Here is a 23,581-nt window from a genome sequence, read left to right as displayed (position 1 = left end):
AGCAGTCACTTTGGACAAAAGCGGTACTGTTTTTACCACACCTGCTGTCGTAAAGGCCTTTTCTTTACAGTGCTGTATTGCTGAGTTAGTGTTACGGGAAGGTCGTATAGTTGTGATGAATGTTTTGCTCGTACAGATAATCATCCATTTACATTTAGAGAATACCTTACATATGAATTGTTGCATTTCAAGTGTTATATACGGTAACTTAGTCTGGATGTAACATGAACTAAACCGGGTATCACTGTTACTATGTCATGAGCCAAAGCATTAAGAGTTTGTTGTAGCAACCAATGTAATAATAACTTGGATTAATATAGCGCATTTCATGAAACCCACGGATGCTTTACACATGTACAGGTGGACAAGGGAAAAGAAAATAGTAGGCCAACTGAAAAGAAATAACGACATAATTTAACGTCGGCTACTGATGTACAACCACATCGTGCATTGTAAAGTTATTTTATGAATGAAATAGACATATTACATAATTTGGGCTCAGTTTTGAATAATTTACAATCCCCTAATTGTCTCCATCTGTTAAAAGCCCGACGAGACAATCGTTATTGTTGATATTTTGGCACAATGTTTAGTATATGTCAAATGCCCTATCCATATACTGTATTCTTTGTAAATAATACAGTATGTGATACAGTTCAGTTGCTTTTGTTTAGGCTTGTGAAGCTATGGTTTTATTTGTTATTCTAACCTAATTTAAATAAAGACAAAGCAAAGGCTGAGTTTACTTGATACAACCAGTTTGTTATGTTTGCTTCTTAGTTTTATACTGTTTTGAATGTGTTAGTCTTCTAACACATTATATGCAATATGGACTAACCTGTCAAGTATAAAGCCAGAAGAAATGCTTTTATAATGTGTTGTAATGAAGTAGTGGTCATAGTGAGTGAAAATGTGATCTGAGATAGGGCTGCACAATAAATCGCAATTTATTGAAATGGCAATATGGACTAGTGCAATATCCAAATTGCAGGGAGGGGTGTGTGCAATATTTGTTAAAGGCATAATATGTCAAACCATTCTGAATTAAGAAATTGTGTTGCTGTGATTTGTTTGGCCTACAAATCGTATCCTATAGACTGAAGAAAAAATCATTTGTTTGGTACAGATCCTCTCAAAAATCACACAATAATCATTTTAATTTAAATTATATTTTAATATTTCAATGAAAATTAAAAAAATGATACAAAAATGATCATATGTGAATGGTTCTTGTACTATGTAAAAGCGCTTTGAGTAGTCGTTAAGACTAGAAAAGCGCTATATAAAAACAGTCCATTTACATACTAATACAGTGTTTGACCCTATCCTATCAATATGTTGAATCAATGACACAAAGAATTAAGGCAGTTCTGAAGGTGAAAGGGATCCCCCACACCATTACACCACCACCACTACCAGCCTGCCCACTGGTAACAAGGCATGATGGATCCATGTTCTCATTCTGTTTACGCCAAATTCTGACTCTACCATCTAAATGTCTCAACAGAAATCGAGACTCATCCAACTAGGCAACATTTTTCCAGTCTTCAACTGTCCAATTTTGGTGAGCTTGTGCAAATTGTACCCTCGTTTTCCTATTTTTAGTGGAGTAAAAGGACCTGTGGAGTGGAGGACCTGGTGGGGTCTTCTGCTGGTGTAGCCCATTCGCCTCAAGGTTGTTTGTGTTGTGGCTTCACAAATGCTTTGCTGCATACCTTGGTTGTAACAAGTGGTTATTTGAGTCAAAGTTGGTCTTCTATCAGCTTGAATCAGTCAGCCCATTCTCCTTTGACCTCCAGCATAAACAAGGCATTTTTGCCACCCAGGGGCCTGTTTCACAAAAGCAGAATATATAAGCCTCGCTTTATCCACTGATAAAGCGAGGCTTGACCTAGTCTAATCTGTGCATCCAGGCTTGGTGCGTTTCACGAAGGCCAAGCCAGGCTGAGGAGGAGAGACTAGGTCGAGCCAGGCTGAAGTAATTCAGATAGATGCGCGTCCACGGCTTTCCTCAAAAGACTGCGAGGTTGATCACAGATTTACTGATGCCAAAATGGAGAACACGCATTGTACATACTTTATACAGAGTGAGCAGCAGTTTCTTGTGGAAGTATGACAACGTGAAACACAGTATTTGTATAAAAAAAAAGAAACACGGCCGCTGTAATGCAACAGTGAGAGAAAGCGTGGCAGACGATCACGGACCGACTGAATGCGTAAGTAGCCTAAACATATACATTAACGGATCACTGCTCTGAATTGAAGCCGTCATAATCATTCCATTCAAGGATTAGGCTGCTAATCATTTGCACAAATTAACAGTTGTACTCTTTGCCTTAAAAGTGAGCAGAAGATAATGATACTCAGGAAATTTACCATGAACATCAATTTTCTATAACACTAGAATATGATGCGTAAATATCTCTTTCACTCTGTTCCTCTCTTTCTCACGGGCTACAATATAAGTTTCCTAAGTCATATTAACTTCCACTGCTTGCTTTTAATGCAAAGTGTACAACTGTTCGTTTTTGCAAATGACAGTGAATCATTGAATGCTTTCAGTTAAGAGCAGTAGTTCATAAATGTATATTTTTAGACTATCATTCAGTCTGTCCGCTATTATCTGCCACACTTTTTTTTTGCGTTTGTTTTATTTTTTTTTTATAGAGGACAAATTTACTTCTTTACATATTATATGCCTTGCTCCCTCATATATATGGACATAGAAAATAAAGACACTGAAGAAATTGGACTCTAAAATCTAGAAACTATAAAGATAATTAAGTGATAAATTCCATGCACACAGTTAACATGAATGGAACAGAGTATATTCATCAGTTATTTCCCCCCAGCAAAATATAAGGTCAAAAACCATTAAGGTGTCCTCTCCCTGTTGTTACATGAATGTACATTAGCCTACATCACTAGATAGTTACTGGTCCAGTAAACTAAGACTATCATTTGGGAGGATTGTACAATTACGATATGTTCTTAAAATTGTACAATCCTCCCAAATTATAGTTACATTGTCACATTACTGGACAACACAAATTGTGTGCTAAGAATGCCAAATACAATGCACATGGAAGAGGAACAAACATGATCCTTATTGTTAAAGAATTTAAAACAAAATTAATCAACTAAAATAATTCAAGGGCATTGGTCAACTATAGAAATGTACAGCATTGTATGTATTGCCCCTAGTAACAAACTTCATTTAAAACACATTTGAAATGTTATCAGCCTTTTCTAATTATCTCAACAACTGCCATAATATATTCATCAAACTTCTAACAACAATATGTGAACAGCAGTCTTCATACAGCAATATAACCGTAACAATGACTGTCACATGAATAATTATTTAAAAAAAATAATGGTCACAACTTTAAATAGTATCAGTACTTAAATAAACAGCAATATGCACCTGTTGTATTTGAATCCAGGCTGATAAGAACAGGGTAAAACCACTGCTGGGTGATCAGAAAAGGCTCCAGGATTAAATAAATCCTGGCTGTTAGCCTGGTCGGGAGCAGGCTAGCTGCACAGAATAAATCTCCATGGTGATTTATGTGCCTCCGCTTTCGTGAAACCGAATCAAGGCTTCATCCAGGATAACTGGGAAATCCCAGCTTAATCCCTTATCTTGGTTTTGTGAAAGAGGCCCCAGGACTGTAGCATACTGGATGTTTTTCCTTTTTCAGACCATTCTTTGTAAACCCTAGAAATGGTTGTGGGTGAAAATCCCAGTAATTGAGCAGATTGTCAAATACTCAGAACAGCCCGTCTGGCACCAACAACCATGCCACACTCAAAGTTGCTTAGATCACCTTTCTTTCCCATTGTGACATTCAGTTTGGAGTTCAGGAGATTGTCTAGACCTGGACCACACCCCTAAATGCATTGAAGCAGCTGCCTTGTGATTGGTTGATTTAGATAATTTCATTAATGTGAAATTTAACAGGTGTTCCTAGAGGTGGGCGATATATCGTTTAGACGATAATATCCAAATTGTTGTCTGGACGATATGCAAAATTGGGATATTGAATATTTCATAATTTGTACAATCCGACCCCCCAAACTTGAAAAGAGCTGAAGGAAGTTAAAGAGAAAACAAATAACGCACACTATAACCTTCTAAACAATTATATGTAGCGATTTTAGGGTTTGTTTGACTGTATTTTTTGTACAAAATCACAATTGTCCCGCACAAGAGTAAGCTGCTACTAGTTCTTACCTGTGCGTTATGACGTTCACTCATGTCAACAAAGATGGCGGTATGCGATTGTGCAGCGGCTCTCATGTCGGTGTATATTATACAAGTACGTACAGCCACACTGAACAAATCAATACAGGACCACGATACAACACAGCCGTTACGAGAGCCTTCCAGGCGGCTCATAACATCCCTGAGGAAATAGCCTGACCGAGCCCTCCAGGTTGTTGTCGGCGCTAGCACGGCGAGCTAGCTATCTACCGGCAGAATGAGAAAATAACTCCGGCACGACCAGAGGCGGAGGACTGCATTTTTGTGCACAATGAATGGAGTACCAACTGCAGGATCGTTGCCCAGTACGGCTCACCTGACCTGGAGCCCTGTCGGTAATATACTGACCATTTTATTTACTACGAAAACCGCACACTGCCGTCTACATAGCCCCCGATGCTAACGTTAGCAAAAGTTTGGTTCACTGCTAACCATAGTGAACAAACTGCAGCGCGATCACCTGGATACGGGATACAGGGGACTTTTACAAGGCGTCCTTAAAGTCTGTTCCCCTCCAGCTTTCTCCCAGCATGTAGATTGTGTTACTAGAGGGAAGAACACACTAGACCATGTATACTCTAACATCAAAAAAGCACACAGAACTGCACCTCTCCCTCACCTGGGCCAGTCAGACCACATCCAACTCCTGATCCCAGCATAAATCCCGGTCAGAAGGACTATCAGAACCTAGTCTGACCCGGCCCTGTCCCAGCTCCAGGACTGCTTCCAATAAGGTTGTGTGCAATATGTTACAGAACAGAGCCCTTTGTTTATTGTTATGATTTCACAGAGATTTCAGTTTTTGTTTTATTTTATTCAGTAAAAGCAACATCTTAACAAAAGTCGATGAGTAATCGTGTTGAATACTTGTGATGAATATTGACCAAACATAAAAACATAAAACATAAAAACATCTGCGAAATTGTGTTCGCTAAAACCCACCAGACTCCATGTAAATGAACAGTAATTTTAGTATCGTAAAACACACTTCATTTAAAGTCGACAGAAACAAAACAAAACAATGAAAAGACGTTTTGGGTCGTCTTTCCATTTTTCAAACAATCACAGACCTAGTTTTCACATCAGATAGTATTGATGTTGTTTTATGCCAGAACTCATGCACCTGTTCACACAAGTGTTGCTTTTTTAAATGGAGTCTGGTGGGTTTAGCGTTAGCGAATTCAGAGCTGTTTCTGATTAAACAGAAAGGTTGTCAGACACTTAGAATATTAATCTGAGCCTGTCAGTGGCAAAACGACCACTTTTCTGAACGTAAATACAACTGGACAATTGCCCTGTTAACTTACATTGTAGCTTGTTTTGCTGCTGCCGACTGCAGCGATCTTGCTTGATACTGGACCACTGTCAAAGATGTTTTTTCACATCAGTCACTTAGACACAAAAATATAAGAAAATAGGGTCCATGTTGAAAATATAGTAGGTCCAAATTGTTTCACTTCACTAGGAAAAATATTCATGACACAATTATAATGCTCTCACGACAGCCAATATAAAAAACAACCTCTTAATGACAGATTAATGTAATGCTAACACATAAAGCTAAATAGTTTATATACATATATCAGAGGTGCCACCTCTGATATATATATATATATATATATATATATAGCTTTGGATAAAAGAGCCAGCTAAATGACAGGTAATAACAGAGATTGTTGTCTTCGTTAATGTCAAGTTGTCAAAGACATCTCGGACAATGCTAACTTTAAAAGCATTGTCATCATTTACCGAATGACACTTAATGACAACAGTCATAAATACTCAAAATGACTCCTTTATATTTATGACAGGTGTCATGTCATAATAATGACTGTGTCATGTCAGTCTTATGCACACCCCTTCAAATAAAGTGTTACCATTGCTTGTTTATTTCATATTGATGTTCAAATATGTTTTTATGTATGCACCAAACAAAAGCAAATTCCTAGTAAGTGCTACTTGGCCATAAATCTTTTTCTGATTCTGATGTTCATTCTTACTGAACCCATAGTGCTTCTGATGGCTGGTCAACTCCTCAAAGTATCCTCTCTGGCCACAGCAGTGTTTGCCTCCTCTGGGTTTTACCTCTACAACAGACAGCTGAACCTCAATGACCTGACTGTCATTCGCTTCGGACGAGCTGCAGCCACCGTAAGTTACTACACACCCTGCCCCTAGAATTTGGGGATTGGGGAGTTGATACAGTTTATATGATGTTTTTGTTTCAATGCTTTTATGTTTGACATGTTGTCAGTTCTTTCGACCAGGGTCCTCTATCACAAAGCACTATTAGCGAGTTAAGATTTATATTTGGCCTTAACACACTTATCTTTATATTGAATTTTTTCAAGTGTTTCCACCCAGACCTTTCAAACCAAGTTATCCTCTTCTATCAGTTCTTACACTTTATAGCTGATAATGCTATAATATAGCATTATCAGCGATAATGTCTTTTTCCATGGTGGAGCTCCAAACTTAAATTTGCTTTTGCTCATTTTCTGATCATTTGCACAGTGGATTTCAAAGAAAAATGTCCCTGCTGACTCCTCCGTTCCTTACATGTCACGGCTCTGTTTGTCTGCAGACGGCGGTCATCAGTTTTGACTATCTGACTGCCTTTAAACATGTGGAATATGGCACAGAGGAGTATTGGGCACTCAGGTCCAAGGTAGGTAAATACTTTGTTATAGGGGTCGGGGCTACTTGCACTGACTCAAGCTGTGAGCAATGCAACCATGCTGTGGTCAACAAAATCACTAGGGATGTTTTATATTTTTTCCCTATTCTTTTTTTTTTAACTTACTTTTTATTCCACACATTAAAGGGTAACTACTGTTTTTTTCAACCTTATTTTCTTATGTTTTTGTGTCTAAGTGACTGATGAGAACAACAGTATTTGAAATTGGTCCAGTATTAAGCAAGATCGCTACAGTTGGCAGCGGCGAAATAAGCTAATAATAATAAGTTAATAGGGCAATTGTCCAGCTTGTATTTACCTTCACAAAAGTGCTCGTTTTGCCACTGACAGGCTCGGATTAATATTCTAAGTGTCTGATGTTATTTTATTTTTATTTTTTTTATTTAACCTTTATTTATCCAGGTAAGTTGATTGAGAACAAGTTCTTATTTGCAACAACGACCAGTAGTCCTAGTATGCATGTCTTTATTGTGGGAAGAAACCAGAGCAGAGTGTGAGGCAGAAGTGCTAACCACTGAGCCACCGTGCTGCCTGTTAAGGAAAGGATTTCTAAGGAGGTTGACCTTTGTGTTAAAGAGTAAGATCTTTTTTTTAAACATAACATCCACGAAATTGCAATTGCTAAACCTACCAGACTCCATGTTAATAAACAGTAATTTTAGCATTGTAAAATACATTTCATTCAAAGTTGACTGAAACAAAATAAAACTATGAAAAGCCGTTTTGGGTCGTCTTTCCACTTTCCATACATCACAGCTCTAGTTTTGGTTGAAATAAACACACAGTTTACTGATTTACATGTGAAAATATGTTGGCTCTATACACGCTAAAAGTATTGCCTTTTTAAACAGAGTCTGGTGGGTTTAGTGTTAGCGACTTCAGAGCTTTTTCTGTTTAAACAGAAAGGTGTCAAAGAGGTTTTTTTAAGATCAATTGTTTATTGGTTTTATATTTTAAACATACAGAACAGACAAACACAATTGAGCAAGAACAATAACCCTCTCCCACCCCCGCCCTATGCGGTCTTAAGGAAAACAAAAACAAACAAATAAACAAAAACAAATCAGAAATCACACCTTGCCTAGCAGTGGTGGAGGAAGTACTAAATCTCAGTACTTAAGTAAAAGTACAAATAACCAGAGATATATTTACTTTAGTAAAAGTAGAAGTACAACAATGACAACCCCACTTAAGTAAAAGTAAAAAGTACCTGATTTTAAATCTACTTTAAGTATTAAAAGTAAAAGTACTTGCATAACAATTTATTCTCTTAATGTCTATAATAGTAATAATAATAATAATAATAATAATAATAATAATAATAATAATAATAAAAAACTAGTATGAGCTGTGTCATTTTAATTAAATTAGTTTTAGGTTAATGTAATTGTGCTTACCATCTGTGGCCCAGTTTACATTCTGACTTACAATTCTGGTTATCATGATGATCTGCATGAAGCTCGACTTTGCATTATTTCCCACGGGACAGTGAATGCAGCACACATTTATCTAGCGAGAACACACGGGCTTGGACAACAAGTACGTGGCTTCACAGCTGAGGAGGACTGGGAGTGTTTTTAAGATAAATATACGGGTTGTGTATTAACCCTATGTAAACGGATGCTTCATATATGACCAAGCAGAGTATCAGGAGCAGCGGCAGTAACGGGAGCAGCGGTAGTGCCGGGATCGGTACGCGGCTGGCCAAAAAATTATATTGAAGGGCGGGTCTTGGTGGCCATAGTGGGATTTGTAATATCGCGAGCGGCACCGGGAGCTGAACGGCCGCTGCTGAAGGCTTCCCTGCGGACTGCAAACGTGTGACGGTCAGGAAGACGTTTTGGCAAGGGGAAAAACTGATCAGAAAATGTAACGGAACGTTGTAGAAATATAGTGGAGTAGAAAGTATAGATAATTGCTGCAAAATGTAACGAAGTAAAAGTCAAAAGTATGCACAATTGATTGTACTTAAGTGAAGTACAGATACTTGAAAAATGTACTTAAGTACAGTAACAAAGTATTTGTACTAAATGAATCACAACGCAATCAATATCACTTCCAGTGCTGTAGTGTACGTGGTAGTATGCTTAGGGCTGGGTACTGAACGTCGATACTTTTATGGCACCGAAAAAATTATTTATCTTTCGGTGCCAAATTTCGGTTCAAAAAGCGTCTGAGCGCGTAAGCGCAAGCTTATCTGTCCTCTCTGCATATTGACACAGAGCGGAGCTCCAACACTTTTTCAAAACTTCACGCAGACAGTGCTTGCTGCGATATGATATTAATGGCGAGCCGAAAGCGATCGCGTTGCTGTTGACGTTACACCTCCTCTTAGACAAGCAGGCACAACAGTGGTTTCTCTGCCCTGTTGACTGACGGACAGGCTGAGGTTGCAAGGCAAGGCACTTTTAATAATGTTACTCTGAGTGAGCAGTTTTACCAGAATTATTTTGATTTTGATAACTTTTTTGATTAACAATTAAGGTGGAAAATAAAAGCTTTGTGTTTTTGTTGATGTTAAAATGGATTTTAAAACATATGGTATCGAAAAAAGTATGGAACCGGTATCGAAACTAAGGTATTGAAATTGGCACTGGATTGAACGATGCCCAGCCCTAAGTAAGCTCAAGGATTTTTATATACCCACTCAAATGACAAGGAACAACATACTTTCCATTATATTTTTGATAAATTTTGAATTGTCATCTGTACTTTTTCCTTAACATCTATAGGCTAGATAAGTTTTTGTTTTTTTTTTATCGTAAATTGGTCCATAAAAGTGTAACAGAATGCAGAAAATGAAGTCGTTGATGCTTATAACTTCACTGGGGGAGGACACACAGGCCCCCCCCACTATGATATGCCCCCTTCCTCCCCCAAAGGCAGATTATGGCCAATATACAGTACAGTACACCCACTATAATAGCCTACATTAGACTACACTGGTCACTTCCCCATCAGTCAGGCACAAGATCTGACCATAATTACACTTTTCCTTTCCATAAACTGTTGTTGCTTTAGCTTTTTATTTCAGTTGCAACCCCGGCAGTGGTAAGCGATTGTGAGAGAAAATATAAAAACATAATTCAAACCGATGTGCGTATTGGCAACACACGGCTGAAGAAGCCGACAAATAGCATATATGTAATTCCCTCCACTTAAAATCTATATTTTTCATAAAGATACCCATCAGTGAATGTTAATGGGGTTGTTGTGCACCCCTCTCTCCTTCTCTCCCTCTCGCTCTCTGCGCACCGAGCTCTGCCTGGTCTTCTAAGAAGGGTGACGCCGTTATCAATTGAGTATTGTTGGTCAGTAGGCGGTGCTTTTACACCAGTTAATCTCTAATCTCTGTCACTCCACTGGTTATAAACAAAAGGTTTGTTACCAGACATTAAGTGTATGTTGTGCCAAATTGGCGTGTTCTAATGCCACTTATTGGTGAAGCGTAGTTGCTCCTCCACCTGTTTAAAGTTGGTCAATGTGTTGGTGGTAATAGGGCGATAGGCTAGCATACACTTTTTTGGACACACACCTGCAAAGGCAAGGTCTTGCAGTCTTAGACTTCCAGTGAGGTTTTGCTTTATTTCTCTCCATGGGACTGTAGATGAGGGGTCCATCCACACTCTGAGGGCCCGTAGCTGAAAGGCAGTGGTACACTTTAAGGTTGCGGAGGGCCAGGCCTCCCATGTTTGTGGTACGTTGTAGGGTAGGGTATTTTGGCCTAGGTTGTTTATTATTCCAAATATACTGCCGAATTACGGTATCAAGTTCCTTCCAGAAATGTATTGGTGGGGGTAAGGGGATCATTGTACTTAGTCTGTCTGTCACAAACCGACTCAATGCATGTGACAAAAGAGGGCAGACCAAGCAGGTTAAAATGCCAATAAAGTGTTTATTGCAACATAAACAAACTACTATTAACAAAAGAATCAAAACAGATATGGAATCAGTGTTATCAGTAGTGTGTGCGGTGTATGTGTGAGTGCAAAATGTGTAAGCCAATGACAACGGCAACAAAAGAAACAAACCAAACCCAAACCAGGAGATTTGGAACCTAGGAGCAGGAGAATCAAGAGGTAGAACAATCAAACATGACTTGTATAAATAGTCTTGGTTGAGACCTACCCAGGTGTCCACCAATCAAGTAACAAGCCCTCCCAAACTGCCAGCTCAGCCAATCAACAAAAGGGAGGGTTCGTAACATCCCCCTCCATAAGAACGGGGTTCCTCTAAGAACCACGTCAATCGTAAACACTAAGCCTATCTCCTATACGGTCTTTACACAATAATCATCAATACACTTTGGTTATGTTTGAAGACAAATTAACTAAAAATGGTCAATACATTACCCATAGTTCCATGTAAATACTACTCCTTCTGGTTACTTCCCCCAAAACAGTCCATCTGTCTCCAAGATCCAGCAACCCTGGGTACTACAGGAGCAATTTAAGGCAAGGAAAAACCTTGGAAATGGGGGGATAACTCAGATAACAGAACAATTATGAACATGAAAACTAAGGATCTAGGTGACATTGGTCAAACCCTTTTATATGACCAATATCCAAATCATACAGCTGCAAAAAAGACCGCCTCAGTCTTTGGTTGGGATATCCTCCCTGGTTGTATCCCTCATATCCCCCACCAGAACCTTGCGTCCCCCTTCTGCGACCTCTTTGGCAGCCACCGGTGGACATCTCCTGCTGTGTCAAAGCTTTCTTCACCTCCACCGTGTTCCCATTGATGACGTGGTACCTTGTCAGCACCGCTTTGGTAACTGTGTCCTTGAAGAAGACAAAACCAAAGCCCCTCTTCCTGCCGGTCTGCTTGTCAGAGATGATCACAGCCTCCTCCACCACGCCGAACCCAGAGAAGTACTCTGTCAGGTTGTCCACCTCAATGTGGTCCCTCACACCGCCGACAAAAACTTTAACGTTGGCGAGGATGTCAGGGTTATCTGCCACGTCCCGTGCTATGATCCTCTTCAAATCCACGTTGTGGCCTTCGACGACAAGTGGCTTAGGAAAAATGTCATTAGAGCCCTGTGGCCTCGCTGAGTGTGCTTACAACAGACCAACTGGCAGCTTCCCAACATAAGACAGCCCACACTTTATCCCCGGCCAAATCCTTCCCCAGAATCATATGAACACCCTCAACAGGCAACTGAGGCCGGATGCCGACTGACACCTCCCCCCGGACAAGACCACAACTAAGAGATACTAAGTGTAAAGGAACAGAGAAAGGAACCATTCCCATACCAAGAGAGATCACACCATCACAGTATCAGTTTTGGAAGAAAATGGGAGCACAGACTCAAGAATAAAAGAATCTAACGCACCGGTATCTCTTAAAATTGTAATAGGAACCTGCACAGCACTTCCCACCAGTGAGACAAACCCCTCTGAGATGAAGGCTGAAAAATCAGCCTTCGAGGTGACAGATGCAATGCCATGACAACAGGCTTCACCTGGCCGGAAAACTTTCCTCTCAGCAGTGGACAATCCTTTCTCCAGTGTCCCTTCTCCCGACAGTATCTACAAGCGTCAGATTCAACTGGAACACCCCACCCACCATACTCTAACCTATAGGGCAGTGTGTCACTTGTTAACATTGACTTTTCCTGACTACGATAAAGGTTAATCTACTGGCGACCATCGACATTACTTCCAAAAACACTTTTGTGGGTCAACACATATTCATCCGCCAATATAGCAGCCTCTCTGGGTGTCCGTACTTTACGCTCATTAATAAAAGTAGCAACACTCCCAGGAACTGAGTCTTTTAGCTGCTCCAAGATAAGCAGATCGCAAAGACCCTTAAAAGTGTCAACCTTAGATGCTGTACACCAGCACTCAAACAACGACATCAAGTCACGAGCAAATTCCATGTAAGTTTGATCGTCAAGCTTACCTCTAGAACGGAACCGCTGACGATAAGCCTCAGGGACAAGTTCATAGACTTTCAACACTGCAGACTTTACAGTCTCATAGTCCCTACAATCGGCCACACTCAAAGCCGAGTAGGCCATTTGTGCCTTACCAGTCAGAACACACTGTAACAACAACAACACAGTTCTGTCTGCATCTGGCCAATCCCTACCATCTGCGATACGCTCAAACAGAGAAAAAAACATGTCCGGATCCAACTCACTGAACTTAGGAACCAAGCGAAGATTATTAACCAAATCAAATTGAGTACTCCGGTCCCAATTTCGTGACCACCAATGCCTGACATGTCTGATAGCTTACCATCCTTCACCAACTGTAACTGATACTGTTGCACCTTGTACGCTCAGTTGTGTGCTTCATGGTCTGAAGCTGTATCTACTTGTCAAATCTCAACGTCTCTAACTCCACTTAAGCTGCAACTCCAACAACTCCTTCTGCTGCTCAAAAGTCAACGTCCCTACGCCAGCAACCAGACTAATCAGACTCACACGAGGAACTATGTTCATTTTAACAACAGCAATCCTGGACCGTAGCGATGCCGGCAGTGCAGACCCCTTTGAACACTACGTAGTATAGTTTCATAGTTGTTGGACAACTCGCTGTAGCGATGCATGAATGGTGATGCCCAAATATGTAATTTTGCTTTGGGTTGGTATTGTATCACTAATAGCTGATGTCACCTGTCTGTTGTTCAACAGAAGAAGATTAGATTTATTCCAATTGATTTTATAGCCGGAGATTGAGCCAAATTCGTTAAAGATCTTAAGAACTTTTGGAACAGAGTCCTCAAGGTCAGATATGTACAGCAAATGTAATCTGCAAATAACAATATTGTTATTGGATTTAATCTGAACATTAAATATTTTATTTTGCCTTATGGCGTGGGCTAACGGTTTAAGAGAGATCGCAAATAGCATGGGAGATAGCGGGCATCCCTGTCTCGAGCCCCGCGCGATGGGAATGGCTGTGAATGCCATCTTCCCTCTCTGCCAGATACGTGGCCGCATCAAACGCAGCTCGCACAAAAACTCCAGCTCAAAACTGCCCCTCCTGTCTAAAGTCACAGGTTAACTGAAACAGGTCTAATTCTTTCCTATGTTAAAACTAAGTCCCAACCATCTATTAAGTTGTGAAATGTATGTACGAAAAACAAATCAGTGTTTTTTTTGGTTTGTTTATGTCCTACTTTAAATGTTTCCTCCCAGTTTTCACCTGATTATATTTGTTTGCAATTCCCATTTTTCCTTCATATCAATGTTTATATCCCTACCTTCATGTTGTAGTGCTTGGTACATTTTTGAGATTAGTTTCATTTTTTGTAAATAATAACAACAATAACTCTAGTTTGGATGGTGTTCTGCAAATATTTTCCTATTCCCTGTGGGTCTGAAGGTAGTCTCGCATTGCCAGACCTTCCTCCACGGCACTGCAGAGGAGGGTCTGGCTAGTCCACACAACATTCAGGGATCGGAGAAAAATGTGCTCTGGTTAATTGGCATTTCTTTAAACCAATCACAATCGTCTTGGGCGGCGCTAAGCGCCGTACTCAATGGCCTCGGGAAGGAACTTGTTTTGGTGGAACATGTACTGTATGTTCAAAAGTATTTTTAGTCGTGCAACATAAAACTCAGATTGGACAGATAGCAGTGTTTCCTCTAGGATTTTTTTTTAGCAGTGGGGACAGATCTGTCAGAACCCCCCCCCACCAATTCCCGCGCCCCGCCGGCAAATGTTTTACATATTAAACGGCACTGATACTTCGCTGCAACACAAACAAATATATTTATTCACCTCTATTCACCCACAATGAGGCATATTTTCATTTCGTTTTGGTTGAACTGTATTTTTGAGGAACTGTAGGTCTACAAAATGAATTTTACAAGAAATTCTTCATAGGGAAACCAAAACCCAAAGTAGGCTATAGTATGAAACCATTCATAATGAAACTAATTGCATATTTGCCTCAGTGGCAAAGTTGGCAGCCTTGCTGTGTGCATTTGGTTTTTCTTGGCTTTTGGAAAAATAACTCCAATGCTCGGTTATAGGGGAATTCAGAAAGAGGTGGCCCATTAATGCTGAGCAGACGTGTTGTAGATGCAACCGGAGCAGAGTTAGTGGTTATTCATTTTATAACGTCTGCCCTGGAGGTAATGAGTCTCCCCTGGTTTTCTGATCACGGTTGGAAATGAAGCGATCAGGAAAGGTTAACCCATTGAACATTTTAACAGCTTATTAACGTGCGCTTGTTGCTCCGTGTGCGCTGATGCGCTCATCATTCCGAATGCCTTCCTACAGTTGCTTAATAAAAAAGGGCTTTCTACACAAACAAATGTAGCCTACATGTCATTAGTATGAGGAAAAAAATGAGATTTTAACTGTGTTGGGCTCGGATCACCGATGGGCCGAAGGCAAAGCCAGAGTCGGTAACGCAGGCTACGGCGTGGATGGACTCTGTTCAGAAGAAAAGCACCGGGCGCTTGCTCTGTGAAAGGCGCCGTAGGCCTACACGTAGCCTACATGGCCGGTGTTAGGATAGAGACCATCACTTGATGCATGGCTAAAGCTTCCTATCTTGTGTTTGCTGATTTTTTTTGAGTTGTCTCAACTGCTTTTGTGTTGGGTTTTAAATCCAATCTCCTAAACGCAAAATAAACATCACTTTCAAATTGATGTTTTATTAGACATCCAGTAGACACAGAAAAACATCATGATCTTTGTGTGTGTTTGTGTTCACCTGCTGAATGTACGTCCAAAATTCACTTTCATTTATCTTCACTTTGTTCACCTGCTAGTCTCTGACTGTGTCTGTCTGCTGTTTGGTGCTAAGCTTTTTCCCTCAAACAGCTCCTGTAAACCAGTTTGATGAGAGCATTGAGAATGAACTAAAATAGAAATAAAAATATAAAAAATAAAAAGTTTCAGGCAAGGAAAACAAAACCGGTTGAGATTAACCTCAAGTAGACACGAGACTGTCGAGCAGCATGCATTTTGTTTCAACATCAGATTGCATTATTATTCATAGTTAAATCCACCAATCAGGATCAAATGTGTAGGGAAAATCCTGTTAGAAGGCTAGAGGTAATAACAGTGTGCTGATGTGCATTAAGTGATTTGTGCTGCTGTTTGTTAAAGGCCACAGCTCAGTCAGGTTCACTCAGAAGACTGCTGCTGGAAAGGTCAGAGACCAACTGCTCTGACAAAAAGTGCACAGAGAGCTCTGCTGCAGCAAGAGAACTGCAGTGAACCTTGAAGAGCATGGTTCAGCATGGCTGGCCTTGTGTGCGCTCACACTCATGCACGCACACACACAGACGGACACAGACATAGACACAGACACTCGGTACAGCCCATTGGGCTCTGCTGGTCAAGCCTGGCTACACATGCTGATTAAAATTAATGCGAGGTGCTGATTTACAGAGAGGAGGCTCGCCTCCTAATTATTATGAAGTCATAGAGGTGAGGTGACAGCATAGCATCTCCACGCTTGTTTAGTGCCTTTTTTCTATTGACTTTTCATGCAGTGTATTTTTCAATCTAATCAAAGAACGGAGACAACTGACCCCAGTTTTTTTTTTTTTTATGTTTAATAGATACTGTGATGTAGAGCTGGTAATCTTCCTCTTTACCATTCAAATTGAATTCCTTCTTTTTAAATAATCAAATTATATTCAAATATGTAATGCTCAAATTCAGACTATTAATATTTACCGTACTACTCACTTATGTGTTTGTAAATAGCGATTACATGTTTTGTGGGTGGAGCTTAACTGGTGGCAGGAAGTGAGCGTAGCCGTGTCGTCTGTTTTTTTTCATCCCACTTTAGATGAAACCACAGTCAATGAAGCCTCGCAGTTCATTCTAAGAATTTATGGTCGCTGCTTGCTGTTCCCTCACTGCCAGGGACACCTAATCACTCAACAACAGCCCGACTGTTTGCTGTCCTGGCTCCTAAATGGTGGAACAAGCTCTCCATTGACATCAGGGCAGCTGAAAGTCTACACATCTTCTGCCGCAGGCTACAAACACATCTCTTTCGTCTGTAAGAAGGTTATAAAAAAATAAATTAAATTGCACTTTCATGTGGCACTTGTAGTTTGGCTTATTTGAAGCTAATGTACTTCTTCTATGTGATTCTTGCTGTTCAGAGTTTGTACCTCCATGGTTGAATGCACTAATTGGAAGTCGCTTTGGATATAAGCAATGGATGAAGTCAATGAATACCATTTCATGATATTAATAATTGTAATAATAAACAAGCTTCGTTACCACAATAGAGAATTAACACAAGTGACAAAAAGGTCACTTAATATTTTATAAAATTAAAAAAAAATTTGCTAACAAAAGCAGTACACATTTTAAATCTGCAGCTTTACACCAATCCCCTATTTGGTTTACAAAATTTAACAAAACTTAAAATAAACAAGCAACTTGTAATAAATAAATATCAACTCTTGTATGTCTGCTGTATGCTTTGCTTACAGAAGGTTTTTAGCTAAGAACATAAGTCTATCAACCTTTGTAGTCTTGAGACAGGTGCGTTGACAAGTGACAGTGTTGCCACTAGATAAAAAGGCTCTCCGACAGCAAGCTTGTTGCAGGAATACACAGGTATTTGCGGGCAAGTCTAGCAACTCAAGGAAGGCTTATTTTGTGTGCTTTCCACCATGCAAATTGATCCTTCTCTTTGGCTATGGAAGGTGTTTAACTTTGCTTCCGCAGTATCCTTTTAAGGTCAGAGAGGAATCAACCTTTGCTACAGTTTCACTCTGTTTAAAGAAGCTTCCCAAGGACTTCTTGGCTTTTTTTGCCTGGGGTGCATTGGGCACCACTTCAGTGCTGCAGCTTGATGTCTCCTAGCATTCCATCATCTGTGATGCCACTCTGGTCTCAACTTGGGGGCTTCTACTGATGAAGTCCATCTTGAACGGGTGGTCCATATCTAGCAGCTTCTGAGTATCCTCATGAGTATTTCTCGTTGAGGTAGTCCAGCATCATATTCTTTGTATTCTTGTTCAGGTCTGTGTCCCCCTGAAAGTGTATCAGTGAAATCCAGCATTTGGCCCAATGACTTGCTGACAAATTCCAAGACATCCATATCTTGCCAGGTTGGAATTAGATGCCGCAGCTTCTTGTTCGCAGACGGGACCTGAGTTAAAGCCTGCTGCTGCTCTAATATCTTGCTGATCATCATCTGTCTGGAACCCCATCTTGTTTGGCATTCTGATATGAGGAAATGTGATAGATTTAGATATAGGTAGATTGAGTTCCTTCTGGGCTTTTGCAGTTGCATCTCTAACCTTCCAGCTGTGAGAGAAGTAGCTCACCAGCTATAGCATGAACAATGCGGCAATCCTTTTTCACAGCATTTTTAAGGGGGGGGGACAAAAACAAAACAAAGTACACTTTAGTTATTACACTAGAACCATAATTTGATTTTTTCCTTTTGTAAGGTTAGGTTTGCTCTCTTGCTGAACCAATGTGAACAAATTACAGTTATAAGTCGTGTAAGGGACTTATACAAATTCAGTAACTGGCATGCTTGCTGTCTTACCGAGAGTTAAATGGAGGGTTGATATCAGTTATTGATTCATTAATAAGTATTATGTCAATAGAATGAACACAGCTCTACACACACCCTTGTCTGTAGGACAGTGTTTCCCATTAATTACCTGGATTGTGGCGCCCCGCCATAGTCTAATTTATCGTCATAGTATCCACTGCAGTTATCCACTAGTCAAGACACCAGTTTATTATTATCAATGTATGACAGCAAACCGATAGCGTTACTGCATAAGCCATCAGTTACATGTTAGCTAAGTGATGTGTTAGGTAACGGCGATAGCTGTCAGTCTACCTGCTTTTGTTGACTGACATATCCGGTTGGTTGTCATGAAAAACAATGTATTCGCTAATGTATTGTAATTTTATATACAGTATAGCGCATATAACATTAGCTAAGTCTCTAATGTTAAAGGAAAGCTATGCTGCAGTTGGGTTTTTTCAATCTGGACCCCATTCCCCCATGCATTTGTGTCTAATAGACTGATGTGATCAAAAATCTTTGAAATTGGTCCAGTATTGAGCAAGATTGCAGCAACGGGTTGACGCGAACTGAGCTGCAATGTAACCTAATTGGGCAGTGGCAGCCTTAATCTTTGTCCATTGAAAGTGATTTTTTTTTTTTGCTACTGACAGGCTCAGATTGTTATTAAAAGTGTCTGACAACATTATAGATCTCACAAGGTTGACGTCTTGTCTGAAGACAGCTGTGTGGAGAGTGGAACGTCGTTCTGGGAGTCTGTTGTTTCGGAGTAGGCTACAGAAATGATAGGCTCCTGTTATCTTAAAGATAGTTAGTGCCGTGGCTCAATATTTAAATTATTTCGACCCTCTGGTATTTAATTCTGACTCTGAGACTCTGCTTGCTTGTTTTCTATGGCTAGCTAGAAGGATGCCCTATTCATCAGCCTGTTTCTGATGCCTGCCCGTTTACCCCTAGGCTTTCTCCGTGACCTGTTGCTAGTGTGTCTGTTGTTGTTGTTGTTAGGGGCTGAACATAACAAATCAGCCGTACTTATTGTTTGCTCTCCTCACGATCTCGCTGGGCTCGCTGTTCGGCAGTGAAACTTTATTTATTTTTTATTTAACCTTTATTTATTCAGGGAAAGTTCACTGAGAGGCAGCCTCTCTTTTGCAGAAACGCCCTGATCACATTCACACAGTTACACATTCATACCTGGAAGCTGCCCAGTACAACCACAGTCTGATCTGCTGGCCACTGAGCAGCTCCACTGGAGCGGCTGGGGTTAAGGGCCTTGCTCAAGGGCACCTCTGTGGTGGTAATGAGGGAGGGGACAAGCGCTGCTCTTTCACTTTCCCCACCCAGATTTTATCCTGTCTTTCCTGAAACTTTAGTGAGACGGCATGAGTCCTGTATATTTAGTGTCTTTTTGTCGTATGTAGGTGACATAGCTCAGGTTGGATTAGTAGATGTGGTAAAAGAACAGGAAAAAGTCAGATGGGGGAGGTACTAAAGCTGCTGCACTCACCGGCGCCATGGAAACCGTGGCTCCAAATGCACCTTTATTTTCATTCATTTAGCTGATTGTATTTACCTAAATTTTGAGGTCAAATCAGATCTTCGTAACAGGCTGCAAGGAGAGAACCTGGCTGCCTGCTTGAGGGTCTCTATCAATGGGTCGAGCCTAGAGGAGTTTAACTACAAGAGCGCATTAGAACTGTCCTTCGCAAAGCCCAGGAAAATGAAATGTCCAAATTTAAGGTGCAGTTTGTCAATTGGGATGTAGGGACAAGGTGTCGGTTCTATCTTCAGACAGTGAGCGGGATTACCTTGTATCGTTTGTCCTGCAAGTAAAGTAAATTTGTAATTTATTTTCACCATATGACCTGTCAGGTATCATCCAGTATAAACCCTTTTAATCTAATAGCTGTTTATTTTGTTGATTTGTGGCACTCTGGATCAATGGACTAAGATGTCAAAAAAAAATGATGTCTAATGGATGTTTGATAGGTTTAGGTGATGCTTTTGACTTAAGCTGCAAATCATCTGCCCTGGAATGAAAGGCTTTCCTTCAGAATGAGATTTTCATCCTTTGACACCTATCTTGTACTTTTCAAAGAATGATCCTTGTTTGACAAAATTAATATCTTACATTATATTGCATTAGTTTAGTATATATCAGCAACAGGGCTTAAAGGGGTGATGGAATGCAAAACCGATTTTACCTTGTCATAGTTGAATAACGACAGTTTGGTGGATACATAGAAGCTCAAAATCCCATTTACACCCCTTTACTATGAAAATCTCATATTTTGAAACTGCCGCTGAAAACGGGCGAATCTCAACAAAGCTGGAAGCTTACGTAAGCATCCCAAGACCTGTACCTTTGTCACAACCATGGGTGTATTAAGAGAACGGTCACGCCCCAACATTTACATAGGCTACACAACTGACCTGAGATCAGGTAGTCTTTTGAATCTAGGTCGCGCAGATCTTTGCTATTCCATTACAAAATTCACTTCTGAGACTTTTTTTATGCGAGAAATCAAATATGTAGAGGTCAAATATGGGCCGTTTTACGAAAATTGATGTCTAATTGCAAATTTTGTCCGACTCTGTGTCGGGAGTTCAGTGGCCGGTGCTGCCCGTGTTGCTGCTTTGCCACCTGGCCTGCCTTTCTTCACATTTTCCCATTGTATTGAATGGCACACATAGCTAGCTAGCTGCTCCTCCTAACAAGACCCCTCACCTTCATAAAAATGCCTTAAATTCAAATTGGACTGTTAGCTTTTGTTAGCTTTGTAAGAGCTTGGGGTAGCTGTGATATAAGTGTCGTGACGAAATTCAAACTGTAAATATATTATAGTTATGCTGGCAGCCGGCTGAGCCCCGGTAATGCAGTAATCCACAAAGGGTGACTTTGCCCTGGGTTTGGAGCCCAGCAGGCTGCCGCTTTCTTGTCAGAATGTGTGGAGCTCCTAAAGTCCGACACGTCTTCCCAAATTTGCAATTAGCCATAAATCTTCGTAAAGCGGCCCATATTTGAGCTTTATATAGTTGATTTCTCGCATAAAAAATTCTCAGAAGTGAATTTGGTAACGAAACATTGCAGTGTCTGGAATATGAGATTCTGTTGCGTCTCTAATGTGTGTGTATGGGGATTTGCTCAACCAATCAGCGTGCGACTCTAATGTGTGTGTGTATGGGGATTTACTCAACCAATCAGCGCGCAGCTCATCTAAATATTCACGAGCATACCATATTTGGAAGAAAAGCTCTTGTTGAAAATAGGGCCAAAACACAGGGATGCATAAGGGCCAATAAAATATCAACCAGGCAATTTTCAGCCCAACCAATGTTACATACCCCATTAGGAGACCATAAAGTGTGAAATGTGAAATACCCTATATAATCATTCTATCACCCCTTTAAAATTAAATTAAATGGACTGTATTTATATTGCACTTTTCTATCTTAACGACTACTCAAAGCGCTTTTACATAGTACAGGAACCATTCACCATTCACACACATTCATACACTGTGGCTGAGGCTGCCGTACAAGGTGCCACCTGCTCATCAGATAAACATTCACACGCATTTACAATCCGATGCGCAGCATCAGGCGCAACTCAGGGTTCAGTGCAACTCAGGGTTCCATGTCGAAGGACACTTCGACATGGGACTGCAGGGATCGATCCGATTGGCAGGCGACTGCTCTACCACTGAGCCACAGCCGCCCCAAATTATATTCAAAGCCTTTTCCTAGTGCATGGTATAAAGTGCATGGTGCAGGTGCATTTAGGATTTGTCCTCTCTGCTAGTTAAATTGTGCATAATCTGGGTGCAGAGTTTATAGTAGTACAGAAGAGCCTACGCTGTAGCCTACGTAAGGGGACCACGCCGTTGCGAGAATTTATATTTGTGCGCTGGTTTATGCACAGTCTAATGTGTGTTTTGCGTCGATCTAGCTTATTTCTTATTGCAGAGCCGGTATGTGTGTGTATTTAGGAAGAATGTGATAGAGCGAGAGGGAAAGTGACAGGGATTAGCTCCGGAGCGAGAACAGGTATCGGCGGTGGAGGCAGAGAGACAAAGCTTCTCCCCTGTGCTTTGTACCATGGTCGGAAAGCTGTAGCAAGAAAGTTAACCCTCTCCTTGATTTGATGTTTACGGAGAATGATAATAATATTAATAACATAATAATGATTTTCCTTCCAGAAAAAAGAGTTTTTTTGTGATTGTTGCTGGCAAAATTCCTTGATTATGCGGCACGTTTTCTTAAAAAATGCGATGAAATTGCAGGAACTTGCAAAAACTGCGTGAACTTGCAAAAACTGCGGTTTGATGAAAAAGAGAAAAAAAGTGATTCCCCAACGTCGCGTAATTACGTCACTTATAACGTTCCCATGGCAACAGGGGAAAATGGCTGCTCTTGTGTGAAGTAAGCACAACATTTTCTGCTAAGATATATGTGACTTTTTTGCAACGAAAATGCGGGGATTATGAAATCATGCAAGCCCCGCATATTTTGCGCGGGAATCGGCAATTTATGCAGCGAAAGTGCGGCGTATTTGAAAAAATGCTGCCCCCACATAAATATGAAGACTTTGGCTGATTATGCATTGAATTATGCGATCGCATAATCGTGTTTTTCTGGAGGGACTGATATGAGTAGAAGGAAATGCGACATTCCAAAGCCACTGCCATGTGGACCAATCACAGTTGTTGGGTCTGCGTGGCCATGATTTGAAGTTACATTTTTGAGGAGGTGCAAAACGGGCTACAAAGTAGGGTACGGAGTAGTGTCTGAATCTACACATACATGTATGTACCAACGGCGTAGATTCAACTAGCAATGACAGTTGCGCTTGTGCTGGTTGTATTCTGATCTGCAACTGTGTTTGTTTCTTGTCAACAGGGGCTCATTTGACTGCACAGTTAATGACCTCTTGTTTCTGCATCTCATTTTCCTCGTCGCCCAGTTAGTGTCACCCTGTGTTCATCTCTCAGCCATGCTGCCGAGCTGGTATTCAACCTCTCGTAAAGAGGTTCTCTCAAAAGCCACTTAAGCAGCGAGTCATCCAAGCTCATCAAAGGCTGCCCTGAGTGAACCGAGGGGCCATTTACAGCCAATTAGTGTATCAA

The 23,581-nt window shown here is 40.6% G+C and overlaps 1 protein-coding gene across 8 annotated transcripts in view; it reads left to right on the top strand.

Annotated features, from left to right (window-relative positions):
• The window catches only part of adck1 (aarF domain containing kinase 1), a 178,379-nt gene that overhangs the window by 29,863 nt on the left and 124,935 nt on the right, over positions 1-23,581 (top strand). For 7 of the 8 annotated variants that reach the window (XM_028565224.1, XM_028565223.1, XM_028565222.1 and 4 more), the window contains 2 exons: positions 6,279-6,418; positions 6,852-6,935. In XM_028565224.1, the coding sequence (XP_028421025.1) occupies positions 6,287-6,418; positions 6,852-6,935 (216 nt within the window). In that variant the 5' untranslated portion in view covers positions 6,279-6,286. Of the gene's footprint in view, positions 1-1,535; positions 1,565-6,278; positions 6,419-6,851; positions 6,936-23,581 lie in introns of those variants that run through there. The other variant, XM_028565227.1, reaches the window with a different exon arrangement.

This window comes from Perca flavescens, chromosome 20 (genome assembly GCF_004354835.1).
Source record: "Perca flavescens isolate YP-PL-M2 chromosome 20, PFLA_1.0, whole genome shotgun sequence".
In the NCBI taxonomy this organism is placed as follows: domain Eukaryota; kingdom Metazoa; phylum Chordata; class Actinopteri; order Perciformes; family Percidae; genus Perca; species Perca flavescens.
Note: the sequence above shows the minus strand (reverse complement) of the source record. Positions and strands in the feature narration are given on the sequence as shown.